At 36.2% G+C, this 17678-nt stretch overlaps 3 protein-coding genes across 6 annotated transcripts; 2 read left to right on the top strand and 1 right to left on the bottom strand.

The window, feature by feature from the left end:
- Positions 1 to 516: 516 nt before the first annotated feature.
- LOC144549369 (uncharacterized) lies at positions 517 to 6430 on the top strand. The gene is made up of 9 exons (XM_078298071.1): positions 517 to 1154; positions 1817 to 1960; positions 2251 to 2685; positions 3457 to 3561; positions 3673 to 3813; positions 4462 to 4665; positions 4804 to 4896; positions 5267 to 5378; positions 6067 to 6430. The coding sequence occupies exons 1-9, from the start codon at positions 633 to 635 to the stop codon at positions 6108 to 6110; spliced, it is 1800 nt and encodes a 599-aa protein (XP_078154197.1). The 5' UTR covers positions 517 to 632; the 3' UTR covers positions 6111 to 6430.
- A 1461-nt stretch (positions 6431 to 7891) lies between these two features.
- LOC144549449 (FT-interacting protein 1-like) lies at positions 7892 to 13014 on the top strand. 4 transcript variants are annotated; one of them, XR_013509683.1, is made up of 7 exons: positions 7892 to 8181; positions 8537 to 8772; positions 9094 to 9655; positions 10080 to 10680; positions 11086 to 11374; positions 11989 to 12908; positions 12939 to 13014. XR_013509683.1 is itself a non-coding variant. In XM_078298189.1 (6 exons), the coding sequence occupies exons 2-6, from the start codon at positions 8585 to 8587 to the stop codon at positions 12725 to 12727; spliced, it is 2379 nt and encodes a 792-aa protein (XP_078154315.1). In that variant the 5' UTR covers positions 7892 to 8181; positions 8537 to 8584; the 3' UTR covers positions 12728 to 13014. The 4 variants fall into 4 exon arrangements, 2 of the variants coding, with proteins under 2 accessions (XP_078154315.1, XP_078154316.1); XR_013509684.1 differs by having other exon boundaries at positions 8052 to 8181; positions 11989 to 12878; XM_078298189.1 differs by having other exon boundaries at positions 11989 to 13014.
- On the bottom strand, positions 12999 to 17665 carry LOC144549450 (alpha/beta hydrolase family protein). Its single transcript, XM_078298191.1, has 6 exons — positions 17411 to 17665; positions 16203 to 16596; positions 15683 to 15767; positions 15030 to 15199; positions 13875 to 14161; positions 12999 to 13366 (listed from the first exon to the last, which is right to left on the bottom strand). Exons 2-6 carry the CDS (start codon positions 16576 to 16578, stop codon positions 13190 to 13192), a joined length of 1095 nt encoding a protein of 364 aa, XP_078154317.1. The 5' UTR covers positions 16579 to 16596; positions 17411 to 17665; the 3' UTR covers positions 12999 to 13189.
- Between the last annotated feature and the right edge of the window lie 13 nt (positions 17666 to 17678).

Genomic DNA, 17678 nt, shown 5'->3' with positions numbered 1-17678 from the left:
ATCTCATTCTCATTCTTTTTTCCTTCTGTCCGCCGAGGAGGCCCTACAAGTTTTGTTTAGTGTTTAATGCAAATAGGAGAGAAATAGATATATAAGAGAAAGCAACATGCAGCGTGGAAAAAAAAAATAGTTGGACGTCGTTATTTTTTCCCAGCATTTTACATAGGGTGGGAATTTGTTTGAAAAAAAAAAAGTATGGGAACGAATGGGAAATAAAATGCCATCCGAATTGTTACTTCAAGGTAATGATACTTTTCGGTGACTTCTTCAGTTCATCTACCGTGTCCTACTGTCCTCCCTCTTTCTCCAGCTTGTGTTGGAGCAAACTCCAACGGGGAAAGCCCATTTCCCTATATTGGGCCTCTTTAGGCCCGAAATCAGGCCTGTTGTAACTGGGTCTAACCTTCATTTCATGCTTCATACAAACAGTGCTTGTACGGCCCAATAGAAAGCCCATTTACAATGAATCTGAATTCCTCAAGTCAACCCAAAATAGATAGAGATGTCATTTGCTCCCCTCTCTCTCCCGTGACCCCATTCCTGATTTCTTCTCTTCTCTTATTGGATCCTGACGACTCTCTCTCTCTCTCTCTCTCTCTCTGACCGCAATCGCTTTCTAAAATCCGACAACCATGAACCCGGACCCACCGGAGACCACGCCGGAGATCTCGTCGGAGATGGCGCCGGAACCCTCTACTCCACCACCACCTCCTCCCTCCGCTTCCTCGGCGTCTATCTCCGTCCCTCTCATCCGTCCCCGCCGTGAGGTCTTTGACCATGGTCTTCTCCCTTTACCTAAGTTCTCACTACCTGACCCCCTTTCCCTCCTCTCTCCTCTCAAATCTAAGCTCAGCGAAGGCTCTAACCCTGGTCACCGCATTGACGCCGCCTCCCTTGCTGAGTCCCTCCAGATCTCGACGGAAACCTCCTCCCTGATCCTTCAAACCCTAGCAGGGGTGTTGCATTACGAAGACAAAGATTTGGGGGTAGAAGGACAAGGTACTGCTGATTTGAGAGATTTGCTTTTGTTTCTCTATGTGCAAGGCTACAAAAGATTGGTGCCTCGTGGCAGCAAGGATTCCCCATTGGCCAATGAAGTGTGGCCTCATGCCTCGGCATTTGATGGATATCTATCTGCACTTTCTCCAATTCAGGTTAAAATTGTTCAAGTTTAATTATGTTTTTTATTTTTATTTTTTATAGAATTCCTTGTAAAGATGGACTTTATGATCACACTCTTCAAAAGTCAAATTTTTACACTTTTGCCCCTTAATTTGGTTTATTTTGGGGGGTACATTGCCATTTTCAAGTGATATATGGCCCCACATGTCAGCATTCTGATCCTTGAAAGGTAGAGATTTAAATGGATGTTTGTTGGCCTATAAGATGCTGACACATGGGGTATAAGTCATTTATGGATGAGTCCTGTGAAATGGCGCTTAGAGGAGATTGATAATTAGATAAATTTTCTGTACCTGCATGTTCAAATTTTAGTTACTGCTTTAGTGCATTAGAATTGTCGTTTTCTCATAATACTTGATTTTCAATTAAGATTGCTTGTCTACATTTGACCTGATATGATTCAGTTGGTTCCAATTGCCACATGCCGTATTACCAAAATGTCATTAACACATGCAGATTTCTATTGGTTGTCTAATGAAAGTCCGTTACACTTCTTTGGTCATATTTATCTTTACGTAGTTTATTTGTATTCAAATTAAAAGTTGTTCATGGAAATATTTATCAAATTATTGGGTTGGTTTTGTAATGTAAAATATTGTCATTTACTTATTTGTTCTGTTTGCTCTTGGTACAGTTGGTGAGGAGTAATAGTAGGAAGTTCATGCCTTCACAATCCGACGAGGAGTCCCACCAGCTCTCTTATCTGCAAAAGCACATGGCAAACATTCTTTCCCTTCTCTCTGATGCCCTTGAAGGAGTAGAAGGCGATGATGCTCTGGTATGTATTTTCTTTTTCATTCCTGGTTTGCCCTTGGATTGGTACCGGCTCCTTTTTTTTGTCGTATGATGCTTTTAAGGATTTTAGGCACGAGGTCTGTATCATTAGTTGAAGAACTCTTCAAATTTTAGACTGGGTGCATGAAGTAAACCAAATTTTAGTAACACATAAATGATCACAAAAGAGTCGCAAAAGGTGAATGCGATATAGTGGATCTGTATTGATTTGGGAAGCTTATTGATCAGTGTAACTCTAAAAAGTTATTGATTTGCTCTGCGTTTACTTGGCAGGTAATAACTCAAGACACATTTGGCCACCTAGGGTTTCTAATGCAATTCTCAGAGGGTTTAGCTATAACCCAAGCCTCTCCTTTCTTTGCAAATTCAGATCCTGACATGCCGGCCGCACCTGTACCTGCTTCCCAGATCCATGAGTGGATCTCTCAGCAGATCACTGCTACATTAGAAAATGCCATTGAAAAGGAAAAGGGAATATCTCCTTTAAAGGATACCAGTGCTCCTCATTTAAGTGGTGGTAGCACAGATACTGATATCACCATGGTGGATGCACTCCCAAGTAATAGTGGTGCAAATAATAATAATTCAAGGGGGCAAGTGAATAATGGCAGCAATCCAGCCTATTATAGAAACCAGACATTTGTTGAAGGGTTTTCGAAGGCTTCAGTGGTTAAACATCTGGGAGATATAAAGGGGCATTCTGTAAAGGTATGAAAGCAGGGATAATTTTGGAGCTTTTCCATTAGCTTTTCTGTTCATCTTATCAATTGTCGTAGTATGCAGGGAATACCAATTATGATCACTTGAAGCTTGTACCAGCACTATGTGTTCATATATATGATGTTATAGTAGTATGCTGGGATACCAATTATGATCCTCAAAGTTTGTACCAGCACTCTGAGTTCTTTTGTTAGAAATTTTTACTTCTGTTGGAAGTTTAATTTTGTCCAGCCCAAGTAAAATAATATTAAGCACATGGGGAACATGTTTTGGTTAAAACAAAATGAGTGAGTCTATGGTACTATGCATATCACGGGTTGTTACCGTGCTACGGCTCTATATTTGAGTTTTCAAATCCTAACGGTCGATCCGAACCGTTCATCTTGTTCTCCATATTAATATGTGTTTGGAGACCAAATTTTACATTTTTTGAAAATTTTTTACTATTTTTTTAGATATTTAGAAAATCACTTGATCTGAAAATTCTGGACCATCCAAAAACAGTGATTTTCAATAAATCTAAAAAAATAGTAAAAAAATTTCAAAAAATGTAAAATTTGGTCTCCAAACACATATTAATATGGAGAACAAGATGAACGGTTCGGATTGACCGTTAGGATTTGAAAACTCGAATATAGAGCCGTAGCACGGTAACAACCCGTGATATGCATAGTACCATAGACTCACTCAAACAAAATTATGAATTACTGTTGTTTATGTATCACTTGCGTAAGATAACTCTTCTTTCTGTTTTCAAAGGTACTGAACTGTCATGATTCAATGATATACATACTGGCACCAGTGAGCTATGCTACTGTATATGGATGTTCTGATGCAACCATTGTGCTTGGTGCCATTGGCAAGGTATGATATTTTCACATTTTTGTCAAATATAACACCGTCAAGCTCCCCTTCATATGAGAAATAGGTTGTGTTTCATATAGCAATAAACAACTTATTTTGTTTTGTGAACAGGCAGTGAAGATTGAGCATTGTGAAAGGGTGCAAATTGTGGCAGCTACGAAGCGAATCTGCATTGCTAATTGCCGTGAGTGTATTTTCTACTTAGGAGTGAATCAGCGACCTCTTATTGTAGGTGACAATCACAAGCTTCAGGTGATTTATTTTTGTTATTTTACTATTTGTTCTTCATAAGATTTTCAGAAACTGAGTGTATAAAACTTGGTTAAGCCCAATCTAATTCAGCAATGAGTGAGGCTATGGTAATTTGCAAAGCATGGAACGTTCGTGCTATGGATCAATATCTCTGTTTACAAAGTTTAAACAGACAAACTGAACCATTCAACATGACCTCCATATGAAAGTGTACTAGGAGACTAAATTTTACATTTATTAGAATTTTTTTACTATTTTTTTAGTTTGGTAGAAAATCACCTAAACCATCCAAAAGTAATGATTTTCTACCTATTTAAAAAAATATAAACATTGGTCTCCAAGTGCATTTTCATATGGAGATCATGTTAAATAATTCGGATGGACTGTTAAACTTTAAACATAGAGATATGGGTCTATAGCACGGACTGATCCGTGCTTTGCAAAGTACCATAGCCTCATTATTCAGAAATCTAAACTAAAAAGAGATTATAGGTGGCAAAATAAAAGGCACAAGTAAATGAAGTTGAAAAAAGGGTGGAATAGGCCTCTTTGATACATACCTATACTTCAGTGGTACTTTGCCTTGGTACATAAATTAGTACTTACTATTGCCAGTGTCAAAATAAATAATATCTTGTATGATGACAGGTAGCTCCATTTAATACATACTATGCACAATTGGGGGAGCACCTGGCACAATCGGAAATAAACCCAAATGAGAACAAGTGGGACCAGCCTTTTGTTTTGGGCATGGTTGATCCGCACGATGCACTTTCTCACCCTGCTGGTGTCTCTGATGCGCAATCAGAATCTGCCACCTGTCTTGATCCTGACCTCTTCACCAATTTCTTGGTACAAAAATCTATAGTGTCATCTGAGTTTACTTATTGAGTTGAAATATCTTTCTTATAGTCTTTGTTTCATTTCAAATAGAACTACTAATGAAATAGAATAAAAAAAAATTGTCTTTAATTTTGTGTTTATTTACAGATTCCTAGTTGGGTTAACCCAGAAGTTTCAGAACCGACAATTATGAATCCATTTTTATTGCCGGAAGCTTATAGAGAAGCCCAGAAGAAAAAGGTAACAACCCGGAACTAAACACACACACATTAAATAAATATGTCAACCAAATAATTAAATTAAAAAGCCATGCAAAATAGTAAATAAAAGTTTCAGAAAAAATTTGCTCCTCTGGAGATACTGAATATTAACAAATAACAACTAACAGTTTAAATGTGGAAGTAAATAGATTAAATGTTATGGGATTGATGAGAAAATGGTAGTGCACTTGTGAGATAAATGTGATGTAGTAGGTGAGGGGTTAGATTGCAAATATGTAGGTTGTAAAAAAAAAAAAAATCAGTAATGAAACGGGTGGATATACCACTAATTTAAAAAAAAAAAAAAAATGTTCAATAAGGAGATTTTTAATTGCTAAGTTTCATTTCAGGAAGTGAATCTGAAAGAAACCGAACAAACAATTAGAAGCTTGCAACTCGATGAGAATAGAAAACGGGATTTAGCATGTGCACTCCATGCCCAATTCAGAGACTGGCTATATTGTATGTATCTGTTTCCTGACTTTATTTTCTTAAAAATATGACATATTTGAAAATTAGGGATACAATATTATTTTGGGGACCCATCATAACCGTGTTTTTTGTTCCATTGATAATTCAAAATTCGAAGTCTAAACAGAAAAAGGAATTGTTGAGAGTAAGGCATTTGTATCAAAAATTGTAAATTTTTTCTTGTACTGGACCAAGAAACTCAAAAGTGAACACATCATTGTTAGTAATGGTGCATTAATTCTAATTATTGATCTTAATACAAAAAAATGAACTCCAAATTCTGTAATTCATGACAAGAATACATTATTCTTGAAATAGAACAAGATCAGCAGTTTACACTTTTCGTTTGAAATTTGGTTTTTGAATGTATAATGGAACAAAATTACAGTTATATGATGTGGCCAAGGGCATTTGATTCATGAAAATTACACATAGGAACATATAACTATATGGAAAATACCACATATTCTTTTATTTGTAATTTTATTAAAAAGGTGCCCAGAGTATGCCATTTTTCATTGTTTTAGCAGTCTAGATGGAAACTTTTCTCTTATTATAAAAAAAAAAGAGAAATTGTGACAAGCCTAATCATTGTTCGTCTCTTTTATTATATCTTACCTTGATGATGAATGTAAAATTGACTAAAATGCCCTTCTCTTATTATTGTTTCCTTCTCCAGCTTCTGGGAATATTCGCCAGTTATATTGCTTACAAGCTGATTAAATTGAGCTTCTGTTTATGGTTAGTTATCGATCAAAACCTTTTGCGAATATTTGTATTGACCTGCTCTTCATGTACTCTTGTTCCTTTTGCAAAGCTACACTATGTTGTGAAAACTGAGTGTTCGCATCTTAGCTTTATTTATATTTCTCTTCTGTATTTTTTTTTATCATTTTATTTTTGTATAACAACAAATTGACTTCCAAAATTTTCTTATTATGGTGAATATTTTAATAGAGTTGTATTGTAAGTTGTAACCAATCAACTAATTAGTGTCCTTTTCTCTCCTGGACTTGTGTTACAAATTTGCATACTGATTTTCATTTTGTAATATTTTTGTTTGCCTCATAATGAAAACATCCATTCCATTTTGTCCATTTTTTTTATCAGTAACATAAAAGAATAATAAAATTAAACCCATACCATCTTTTTCAATTGAAATTTGTTGAGATTGATGGTACAAATTTAATTTAATTTAATTTTTTATGGTACTGATCAAGTTAAAAACTGGTTGTGTTCTCATTGGATACAAAGAAATAACATAGTTTGTTAAGTGTTGTGAGAATATATTCTGTGCTTTTAGTGCAGACATTTGATGCAACTTGGCATTAAAGGATTGATAAAAATCAATCTCTTTTCTAAGCTTATTCAACAAGAGACCCTTAAAGCAACTTTTATCTCCAAGTCGTGCGCTCCATTACAAGATTCTCTCTTACATATTACACATGTTATTATAAACCAGACTAACATGTTTTGAAAACAAAAGTTGTACACAAAATTGTAGTAAAGTAATTTTAGAATTTGGAAGGGTGCTTTTGCGAATATTGTCCTGCTTCCAATCCCACTTTGTTCAACGTGTCAAATCAGAATCAGGTAATTAGTACAATTATTCCTTGCTTAACAAAGCCACTTAGGAATCAATTCCCTTCTTTGTTTCTCTTCTTGTTTCTGTCATCTTCTTGAAAGGAAATATTTCTACATTTAAACATGGTATAAGCTCGAGATATTAAGTTAAAAGTTCACAATGAACTATGAATGATAGCAATCGAATGATTAAACATTTATCTTCTTTTTTGGTTAAAAATAACTACAACAAAATCTATACAACGTTTATGCAACACACAATCATAATATGATAAAGGATAAAATTAACAATTTATAATATTCTACTGCAATGAAAGCGTCACAGAAAATCAATGTATGAATTCTCTCCAAATTCTTAAATTTTATCAGTCATTTTAGTAGTCAAAAACTCATTTATTAATTTTCAATCAAACGGTTGTAGATTATTGGATTGTGCAAGTTGTTTATCCATCACTTTTGCACATTAACCTCTTTAGAGCTTATTAAATATAAAAAAAATTAAGTATAACATGACTAATATTTTATGTGTGTGTGTGTGTGTGTGTATACTCAGTTTGATATTTTAAACTAAGTTAATTTTGTTTTGAAAATGTTCGTATCGTCTTAATTTACAAACAAAACAAGCCCTGTCTTCAACAGATTTTACGATTATGCCAATAATTTATCTTTTAATTTTGTTTATAAAGTTCCACAAATATAAAAATTACACAATATTTGTATAACCAATATGAAAATCTTAATTGTGAAAGTAAATTAATCAAGTGATCCTACATTAAAAATGACAACTAATTAGATGATTCTAAACATAGGAAAATTTTAAAGTTGACTGGGTATAGTTGGGTCCCCTCAGATGAAATTAATTAGGTTCCAATGCTTTTTTTTTTTTCCATTCCTAAAAGCTAATTTTCCTCTCTGAAAGCAAAGTGTAGAGAGAGAGTGTGTGAGAGAGTGTGAGAGAGAACATGTTACATGTACATCTCTCCTATGCCTTACTTCACCAAGGGCTGATCCATTGCACAAACTAGAGGCAAAGTCAAGTCTGAAAAAGAGAAAAGCATATTGATCGCTCTCAGACTAAAAGGAAGTTTGCAAGTGGTTATATTTGAGTCTCTCTCTAGTTTCATGCATGCAATTTAATTAAGGGTCAGAGAGAGAGAGAGAGAGAGGTAGCTTTGGAATTCACTTGTTTATTGCCATCTCCTTGAATAAGGTAACATGCATGATTGCTAGTTCAAGGTTAGTTTGATGAAAATAAGTAAAACATCTATAGAAATCTTTGTTGAAAGAAACTAATATCTATAGAAATGAAAGAGCTATATGTAAACTTTGCATGTCCTACTAACAAATTGTTTTTATTTGATACTTGATAAATTTTTCCACTAGACAAAGAGGTTCTATTATAATATTTAGAAATATAATTAGACATGAAATTCCACCCATGATAGTCCCACAAAGATGCTTTTCTTGATTAATATTCGCTAGTCACCTTTTAATTTCTTCTTCATTTTTTTTTTTTTGAAGTGCTCGTTTATATATTTTCTCCTTACAAACCTTTGTGTTTCTAGGGTTAAAAGAGAATATATACTTTCAGTGGAAAGAAACTAGAATTTGAAATGACACACCCTATTGTAAACCATGACGACGAACGGCACCATGAAGACTTCCAATTGAAGGACACCAACCCGCTTTTGGGGGAGCGATGGCCCTCAACGGGTGGGGCCCGTGGCAACGACAAGCTCACTGGCACATATGACCTGGTCGAGCAGATGTACTACCTCTATGTCCGAGTTGTCAAAGCCAAGTATGTGTCATTAATTAATTAATGCATCATTTATCATTAAATTCTATTTGTGACAAGTTCTTGAAGATGTATACATTGTTTGGATCTCTAGGAAAGAAATTAGAAATTTAGTTCATTTAATTGGCATTTGCTAAATATATTCTTATTAGCACCCCTTCTTTTATGACTTCTTTTGCAAAGTAAAAGATGGAAAATGATGATCTTGAAAAATAATAATATAAAAAGTAAAGAAATTTTTGTTTCAGAAAAGGATAACAGCATATAACTTATAAGGTGTCATAAAATTAAAAATGATGATTTTAATGATTTCTTCAAATATAGGGATCTACCCTTAAATCCCCTAACGGGAAGTTGCGACCCTTACGTGGAGGTGAAGCTAGGTAACTACAAGGGCACGACACGGCATCTCGAGAAGCGTGCAAACCCCGAATGGAACCAAGTTTTTGCCTTCTCCAAAGACCGGGTCCAATCATCGTCTTTAGAAGTCTATGTAAAGGATAAAGAGATGGTTGGTCGTGACGACTACATGGGAAAAGTCATTTTCGACCTCAATGAGGTTCCTACAAGGGTACCACCGGACAGTCCATTGGCCCCACAGTGGTACCGCCTAGAGGACCCACGACGGGTTGATGGGTTGAAAGTACGAGGTGAGGTCATGGTGGCAGTTTGGATTGGTACACAGGCAGATGAGGCATTTCCCGAGGCATGGCACTCAGATGCGGCAACGGTACATGGAGAGGGTGTAGCAAGTGTGCGATCAAAGGTCTATGTCTCACCAAAACTTTGGTATCTTAGAGTCAATGTCATCGAGGCACAAGATGTGCAACCCGCCACACGGGGACGCACGCCGGAGGTGTTTGTCAAAGCTCAAGTTGGGAATCAGGTATGAAAAGTTGACAGTGTAAATTTTACATATGAATGTTGTATAATTATTTTGTTCATTAATTGGCAAGTAGTGCAGAACCAGCAGCACAAAGTGCCGTTGATATGGGGTAAAGATATTGACAGAGTAGTTTTTGCTTTATGCAGAGCACAATCAATAATCAGTGTTGTTTTGACTCTATTGTCCATGCGCTGCATGAAGCAAAACTACTCTGTCAATATATTTACCCTTGATAACTGATGACTGATGACTGATGAGCAACATTACTTTTGATACCCTCAATTGCATTATTTATCATGGAGAAATTTCTCATTTGAACTCTTTATAAAACCCCAAAAGGAACAGCTGCAGGAGATAATTTTAAAAAAAATCGAGAAATATTTACTAGTACAATAAAAAGTTAATTTCTTTGTACATTCTTCAGGTGTTAAAAACTCGCACAAGTGTGTCGTCCACACTTAATCCGAAATGGAACGAAGACCTTCTCTTTGTAGTAGCTGAACCATTCGAAGAACAACTCGTGCTACATGTAGAAGACCATGTCAGCTCCCGTAAAGACGACTTGCTAGGCCGAGTTGCACTACCACTAACCCTATTCGAAAAAAGACTTGACCACCGGCCATTCGTGCAGTCTCGCTGGTTTGATCTCGAAAAATTTGGCATCCCAGCACTAGAAGGTGAGACAAGAAGGGATCTTCGATTTGCAAGCCGGGTCCACTTACGGGTTTGTTTAGAAGGTGCTTACCATGTCATGGATGAATCAACTATGTATATAAGTGATACCCGGCCAACTGCTCGACAGTTGTGGCGCCCAGCTGTTGGGGTTTTGGAGGTGGGTATTTTGGGTGCAAAGGCATTGCTTCCTATGAAAAATCGAGAAGGTAGAGGTACAACAGATGCCTATTGTATTGCAAAATATGGTCAGAAGTGGGTCCGGACGAGGACCTTGGTCGGTACATTTAGCCCGAGCTGGAACGAGCAGTACACCTGGGAGGTGTATGATCCTTCTACTGTCATCACAATAGGTATCAAAAAAGAAGGAATTTCATGTATACCCCTCAAAAACCTCGAAATTATGTATTCCCCCTCTTTAAAATTCATAATATCATATTTACCCTTCTAATTTTTAAAACTCACAAATTTATAAAGTGCTCATTTTACTTTTTAATATTAAAAGATTAAATATGTGGTCTGATATTATCCCTATTTACGTATGCAGCTGTTTACCAGTTTAGTAATTTTGTGCTTTTGTGCTAACTACTAACTGTTAAAATACCAGTTGCTCAGATTAATGTATATTATTTGATATATGAGAAGGTACCCTTAAAAGAAGCACTGACTACTGTACATGCACTAAAACTTGCAAAATAAAGTTATCAAACCTCTATTTGCAATTATGATACTGAACTGAAATATCAAAAAATTAATAGGTGTTTTTGACAATTGCCATCTCGGAGGCTGTCCAAACTCTACCCGGGACTCGCGGGTTGGAAAAGTAAGGATCCGGTTGTCAACTCTTGAAACAGATCGGATTTACACACACTCCTACCCGCTTATTGTTTTGACACCATCAGGAGTCAAGAAGATGGGTGAACTACAGTTGGCAGTTAGATTTACCTGTCTGTCTATTGCTTCAATGTTGCACATGTACGGTCAACCCCTGCTTCCAAGGATGCACTATTTACAACCTTTTACTGTCAGTCAACTTGACAGTCTCAGGTAATAGTTTAAGGATTTAAGCATATCAAATGTAGGTTGAAACTTTGACACTTGCATTACAAAACAATGATTATATGTTAAGCATATAGAGTGAGGCTATAGCACTTTGCAAAGCGCATAATGGTCCGTGCTATGGATCAATATCTCCATTTAAAATGTTTAAACAATCAATCCGAACAGTTCAAAATGATCTCATATAAAAATATACTTGGAGGCCAAAATTTACAATTTTTTAGAACTTTTTTTCTATTTTTTCAAATAGGTAGAAAATCATCCGATCTAAATATTTTGACCATCTCAAAATAGTGATTTTCTACCTATTTAAAAAAAATGTAAATTTGATCTTTAAGTGCATTTTCATATGGAGTTCATGTTGAGTGGTTTGGATCAACTATTTAGATTTTGAAAATGGAGATATAGATCCATAGCATGGACCGATCTGCGCTTTGCAAATTACCATAGCCTCACTACATATATCAGTACCTTAGCTGTACATTATTCTTTCAAAACAAGAACTATTTCAAGTTGTTATTCATCAAGGTAGTGACATCTAAAGTTTCGTAAGGAGGATCAACCAATCTCTCCTAATTATTCTCAAATTTTTGAACTTACAGGTACCAAGCTATGAGCATAGTGGCAGCCAGGCTAGGCCGAACTGAGCCACCACTCCGCAAGGAAGTAGTTGAATACATGCTTGATGTTGAATCACACATGTGGAGCATGCGCCGAAGCAAGGCTAACTTCTTTCGCATAATGTCTCTTCTCTCCGGCCTAGTTGCTATTTTCTCATGGCTAGGAGACGTATGCAAGTGGAAAAACCCGGCAACAACAGTTCTTGTGCACATACTACTTTTGATTCTAGTGTGGTACCCCGAACTTATCCTCCCAACCGTCTTTCTCTACATGTTTTTCATCGGGCTTTGGAATTATAAATCACGACCTCGCCATCCTCCACACATGGATACAAAATTATCATGGGCTGAGGCCGCTAGCCCTGACGAACTAGATGAAGAATTTGACACTTTTCCAACATCAAAGCAACAAGATTTGGTGTACATGCGGTATGATCGGCTTAGGAGCGTAGCAGGGAGGATACAAACAGTTGTTGGCGACATGGCAACACAAGGGGAGAGGTTGGGTTCCCTACTGAGCTGGAGAGATCCCAGAGCTACGTGCTTGTTTGTAGTGTTGTGTTTAATTGCTGCCCTGGTGCTTTATGTGACCCCATTTCGGGTAGTTGCACTTGTAGCAGGTCTATATTTGTTGCGGCACCCGAGATTTAGAAGCAAGTTACCGCCCGTTCCAGTCAATTTCTTCCGACGTTTACCATCGAAGATTGATAGTATGCTATGATAACATATACTTAAATAATGAATATGTATTTGGGTTTTCTTTTGTTTTGAATTGATTTTCTTCTTTTGGTTCTTTTATGGATTTATTTGTTTTTCCCTTTTTGCTTATTTTGTTATATGGTGGTACAGGGATTAATACCTTGTTTGAGAAGGTTGTGTAAGTGTATGCTAATAAGTAGAAGGTTGTGTAAGTGTATCCTAATAAGTAGAAGGTTGTGTAAGTGTATGCTAATAAGTAACAAAGCAGTGGCTTGATTGATTATGACACCAAGTTTTAAATAGTTAAAATCTTCTTTATTTCATATTTTCAATCAACCAGAACAGATCCTATCACAGGTAGATTTGAGTTTTACAACATTAAATGTATACTCCCTCTCTCTACCGAATGACCCAATTAAACAAATTGAAAAAAAAAACAAAAATTGAATAATGGTAAACCATACCAAGGAATGAATCTCTAAGGTTATATTAAAGACTTCGTCAAAGGCAATCTATTGAGGCCATCAACAATGGCCTTGCGAAAAGCATCTCCATGTAGGAAAAAAGATGACACGTGGCCCCCTGTGACCCACCGCACCTCTGACCCAGGCCACGCCTTTTGCAACTCCAGTACTGAGTGTTTCGGTATGTACCCATCATCCTACATTCCCAAAAGGTGAAAGTTCCATGATATAAAATGCTCTTTATGAAAAAGTTAGAGCTCGTATCCTCTGAGATACCTCAAACTTTTAGTTTATCTAAAGCTGGGTCAAATTTTTTCCAGTGTCTATCCCGAATGCTTCAGTATTATTGTGCTTTGAGATTTGTGCAGAAAAGATTTGAACGGTCTGGATTTTCAACAGATCAACTCAAAATTTGAGATATCTCAGAGGATGTGAATACTTCGGCACCAGCATAGGCTATTTGGTTCCAACAGTGCTTCTATAGACAAAATAATACCCTCCCACAATGACTTCCCATTTTATATTTCAAATTTCCAAAAGTGCCCCTTATAGAAAATCCATCTCAAGCAGATATATCCAGGTTGTTTGCTGGAATTACAAAATACTCCCCGGAAAAATATCAGCCTGTTAAGACGCATTAACCAACCCACCAATACATGTTAAATTAGCAAAGGAATCATTATAAAATGAAAAAAAAAAACTCACCGTTGCAGCCACAAAAATAACTGCATTTGGGTTTTTCGGCACGGGAAATTTGGTAACATCAGTGAGAGAGAGCACAGAGCGGAGCTTTTCTTTGACCTGCTCAAGAGTCACTTCACCATTACATTTTACAATGGGATTTGATGCATCCTCCTTCAGTGCATCCCATGCCGTAACATGCTGGTACAGACCCTCGCAAAATGGTACAACAGCAGAGTGTGGGGCTAGGAATGGTAGAGTGGCAATTGGGGTAGGGTGGAGAGCCCCCACCATCGCTGCATGGACCCCACCTATATTTTAACAAAACAACATGCTTCTGTAATTGTAGTAACAAGAACCAATAATGAGTTTTTAATGAAAATAAACCTCCCCCAAATAGCTGAGCAATTTCAGTTTTTGCTAACAAACTGATTTTCAAGTTTCACTGTTTCAGATATTTGAGAGATGCCGTTAAGCCCAAAACCATAGAGGTTGAAAAATAGGTTTTCTCAGGACTAGACCATTCTTTTGAATAAAGTCTTCAGAAGTATTTTTTTGGTCTTCAGAAGAAAAGATAATTGAACCAACTATATAAATTACCCTCTCCTAAGGTTCCGTACCTAATAGGTTCACATCAGGAATAACCAAACCAGGTACCAGGAGTCCGGATCATCTGAAGTAAGTCAAATTTTGAGTTTAGCTGTGGACCGCCAGATCAGAATCCGGGCCAATTCGGCCCGAGGTAGAATGCATGCCCTTTAATATTCGTGCCAAACTAGATCTGACGGTCCAGATCTATACTCAAATTTTGAGTTAGTTTAGGCGATATGAATTCAAGTACCAGTAGGTCCAGTACTATACCTGGCATTATGTTACAATGTAGGTGCTGTAATCCTTGATCTTAACATATCAATGTTAGGTCAAGATTAGATTCTAACACAGTAATGAAGAACTTTACAAGAGTGAGAAAGAGAATGTTTCTTTCAGGGACGGAACCAGAAAATTGAGATTGGGGGGCTGGATAAATAAGTGTTCTGTAATCTAATTTTATGAGGGGGTATAATAGTATATTTTTTTGTAAAAAATAAAATTTTTAAAAGACACAACTGAAAAAATTCAATTTATAGGAGGTGTTTAGCACCCCTTTCCCTCTATCTACTTTCACCCCTGGTTTCTTACCCATGCTGAGGCCACAAATGCCGGTCTTGGAAATGCCGGCCTCCGCCTCTAACCAGTGCAAGAGACTTCTCGACTCATCTATGGTAGCTTTTCCCAAAAGTAGCAAGTCGCTAACACAAAGCAGTTTCGACCCTGGTTGCATGCTCGGCCGCCGGTTCCCGTAATAGGGGCTTTGCATTAATTAAAATAAACAAAAGAATAATTGAAGGGATTTTGAAAAAGAGAAAAGGGAGCCAACAGTTTTGTGTATTTTAAAAAAAAACACTCATGCTATGTGGTATTTGGCAAAAAGAAAAATCACAACTTGCTATTTTCTAATTTAACATCCATAAAATCATATGTTAGCCCTTAGATTATTCATTTGTTCATCTTGTTTCTCTAAAAACATAACACACACACACACACAAAACAACCACATGCTTATTAATAAGAGGAAATTAACCAATAATTTTGTCGAAAGATAATGAGAGTAAATTTGCACAAGAGAAGTAGAAACCAAATTCTAAAGACAGGTAGATTATTCCTTGTCCATCAAATAGGGGCTTTTTTGTAAATGCCAATCTGGGCAATTTCTGTAAATATAAACATTACTTATTTAGGGACTATATATAAACTCATTTTATATGTTCATTGATAATGGAGTTCAAAATTACCTCTCAAGCACCATAGTTGCTATGTTTTGCTTTAAAAGAGGCGCACCAAGCTTCAGTCTTCTTTCAAATGTATGATCTCCCGTCCCTGCATTTTATTAAATATATTCTAACTCCTAAGTTTATGCTGGTAATAGACTAATAGTGCTTACAGTATACACCAGTCTGTTATATATACGAGTATAAAAAGGTACTCAGTCCTAGGAATTTGCTTCTTAGACAAAATTACCACCAAATGAAGCCTCAAATTTTATGATAAATGAATTAAATTTTTTACCTGACTTAACACAAATGAAGCCAATTATAGTACCCAATAAATAAAAAATGTAAAAATAGTAAGAAATTGTTATTGTAGATACTGGTACCAGCCATTAAGAATTGTTATTGTAGATACTGGTACTGGACACTAAGACAAGAAAACAGTGACCAATTGTTATTGTAGATACTGGTACCAGCCCACTATAACAAGCAAGCAGGCCATGTTCGTACCAATTAACTGCTAAGATTACCAACTTTACTATACCTGCAAGGTGAACCACACAGGCCATCTTTTCAGCTGGTACAGATTTCGGTACCAGAAATGCAACCCTAGCAGTACGGCACTCAGGTGGTAACGCACCTACCAGCTCCTCCTCGCATGTGGTAGCAAAACTACCCTCCTTGAGACATGCACTGTTAGTCTCCCACTTGGTTTTCCAGGTGAGTTTGATGACAGCTGGCGGACACGCCAGGCTGGCAGCATCAGGAAATAGCTGGTTTACCATTCGCTCCAGTAACTCTAGGTTGGTACCGCCCCATCCCTTGGAGAAAAAAGGGGTGCCGATCTTTGCACGATGTAAGATTGTACCGTATATGTGGTCAAGTACATAGTGTAGTATACCAAGGTTTACTGATACCATTTCCCAAGCAACTAAAACCTAGATCATTGAAAAAAAATTAAAAAAAAAATAATCTATGAAGAATTTAAATATTTTATGGCAAATATTTCAGTATCTCCAACAATAATAACTTAATTAAACTCCTCTCATTCTAGATTTCTTATTCTCTCTAATTCATTCTTCTTCTTTTTTGCTATAATAACTCTAACACTTATTCAAGTGAAGAAATTGATAATGCAATTGGTTTTATGCAAAGAGAATGTAACATTCAAAATTTTCAAAGAAAATAATAATTCCAAAGAGGGAAATGTAAAGCTAGTTTTTTTTTTTTTAAATTTGGTACATTTGAAACTTGGTATAATGCGCAACCCTTTCTAAGTAAGAATAACACCATTTGCACCTCTAAATACATTAAAAGAAACCCACAAAACTATCTCTTAATTCCTTAAAAAATGTCAGAATTGCTTACTATTCTGTCAGACACAGAATTCTAAAGCCAGTTTTTTTTTTTTTTTTTTTTTAAAGTTGGTACATCTGAAACTTGGTACAATGCATAACCCTTCAAGTAAAAATTAACACATTCGTGCCTCTAAACACATTAAAAAAAAACATATCACTATCTCATCTCTTAATTTCTTCAAAAATCTCAGAATTACCCTTTCTATTCTTCCAGTGACAGAATAGTAAAGCTACCTTCTTTTATTTTATTTTTTGGAATTTGGTACATATGAAACTTGGTACAATGCATAACCCTTCAAGTAAAAATTAACACAATTGTGCCTCTAAACAAATTAAAAAAAAAAAAACCATAATACTATCTCATCTCTAATTTCCTCAAAAAAATCAGAATTACCCTTCAAGTTTTTAGTATGATTTAGCTGGATTACAGTCCTGCCTTCCTTCCAAATCGAGTCCAATTTGTTAGATTTCGCTTCGTTCGTCGCTTCTTCCGATCACGAATCGAATCGAAAGGAGAATTCTCAAAATCGCTTCGGATTAGAATTTAGAACTGAGCAGATGCAGATTCAAACGAAAAAGAAAGATAGGACTGCCAGATATTCACAGCGTAGTTTTGGCTTCATGCAGCGGATATATTAAAGAGTTAAAAGTGTGCATAGAAT

This window comes from Carex rostrata, chromosome 35 (genome assembly GCF_964058835.1).
Source record: "Carex rostrata chromosome 35, lpCarRost1.2, whole genome shotgun sequence".
NCBI lineage: Eukaryota > Viridiplantae > Streptophyta > Magnoliopsida > Poales > Cyperaceae > Carex > Carex rostrata.
This window is presented reverse-complemented; position numbering and strand designations above follow the sequence as displayed.

Coding starts and splice junctions, on each gene's coding strand:
- LOC144549449 (XM_078298189.1), top strand. CDS start 8,585: ATGACACACCCTATTGTAAACCATGACGACGAACGGCACCATGAAGAC. Junction 8,773..9,093: donor GTCCGAGTTGTCAAAGCCAA/GTATGTGTCATT, acceptor CTTCAAATATAG/GGATCTACCCTTAAATCCCC. Junction 9,656..10,079: donor AAGCTCAAGTTGGGAATCAG/GTATGAAAAGTT, acceptor TACATTCTTCAG/GTGTTAAAAACTCGCACAAG.
- LOC144549450 (XM_078298191.1), bottom strand. CDS start 16,578: ATGGTATCAGTAAACCTTGGTATACTACACTATGTACTTGACCACATA. Junction 15,768..16,202: donor CTGTGTGGTTCACCTTGCAG/GTATAGTAAAGT, acceptor AATAAAATGCAG/GGACGGGAGATCATACATTT. Junction 13,367..13,874: donor TTATTTTTGTGGCTGCAACG/GTGAGTTTTTTT, acceptor TTGGGAATGTAG/GATGATGGGTACATACCGAA.
- LOC144549369 (XM_078298071.1), top strand. CDS start 633: ATGAACCCGGACCCACCGGAGACCACGCCGGAGATCTCGTCGGAGATG. Junction 3,814..4,461: donor GTGACAATCACAAGCTTCAG/GTGATTTATTTT, acceptor GTATGATGACAG/GTAGCTCCATTTAATACATA. Junction 4,666..4,803: donor ACCTCTTCACCAATTTCTTG/GTACAAAAATCT, acceptor GTTTATTTACAG/ATTCCTAGTTGGGTTAACCC.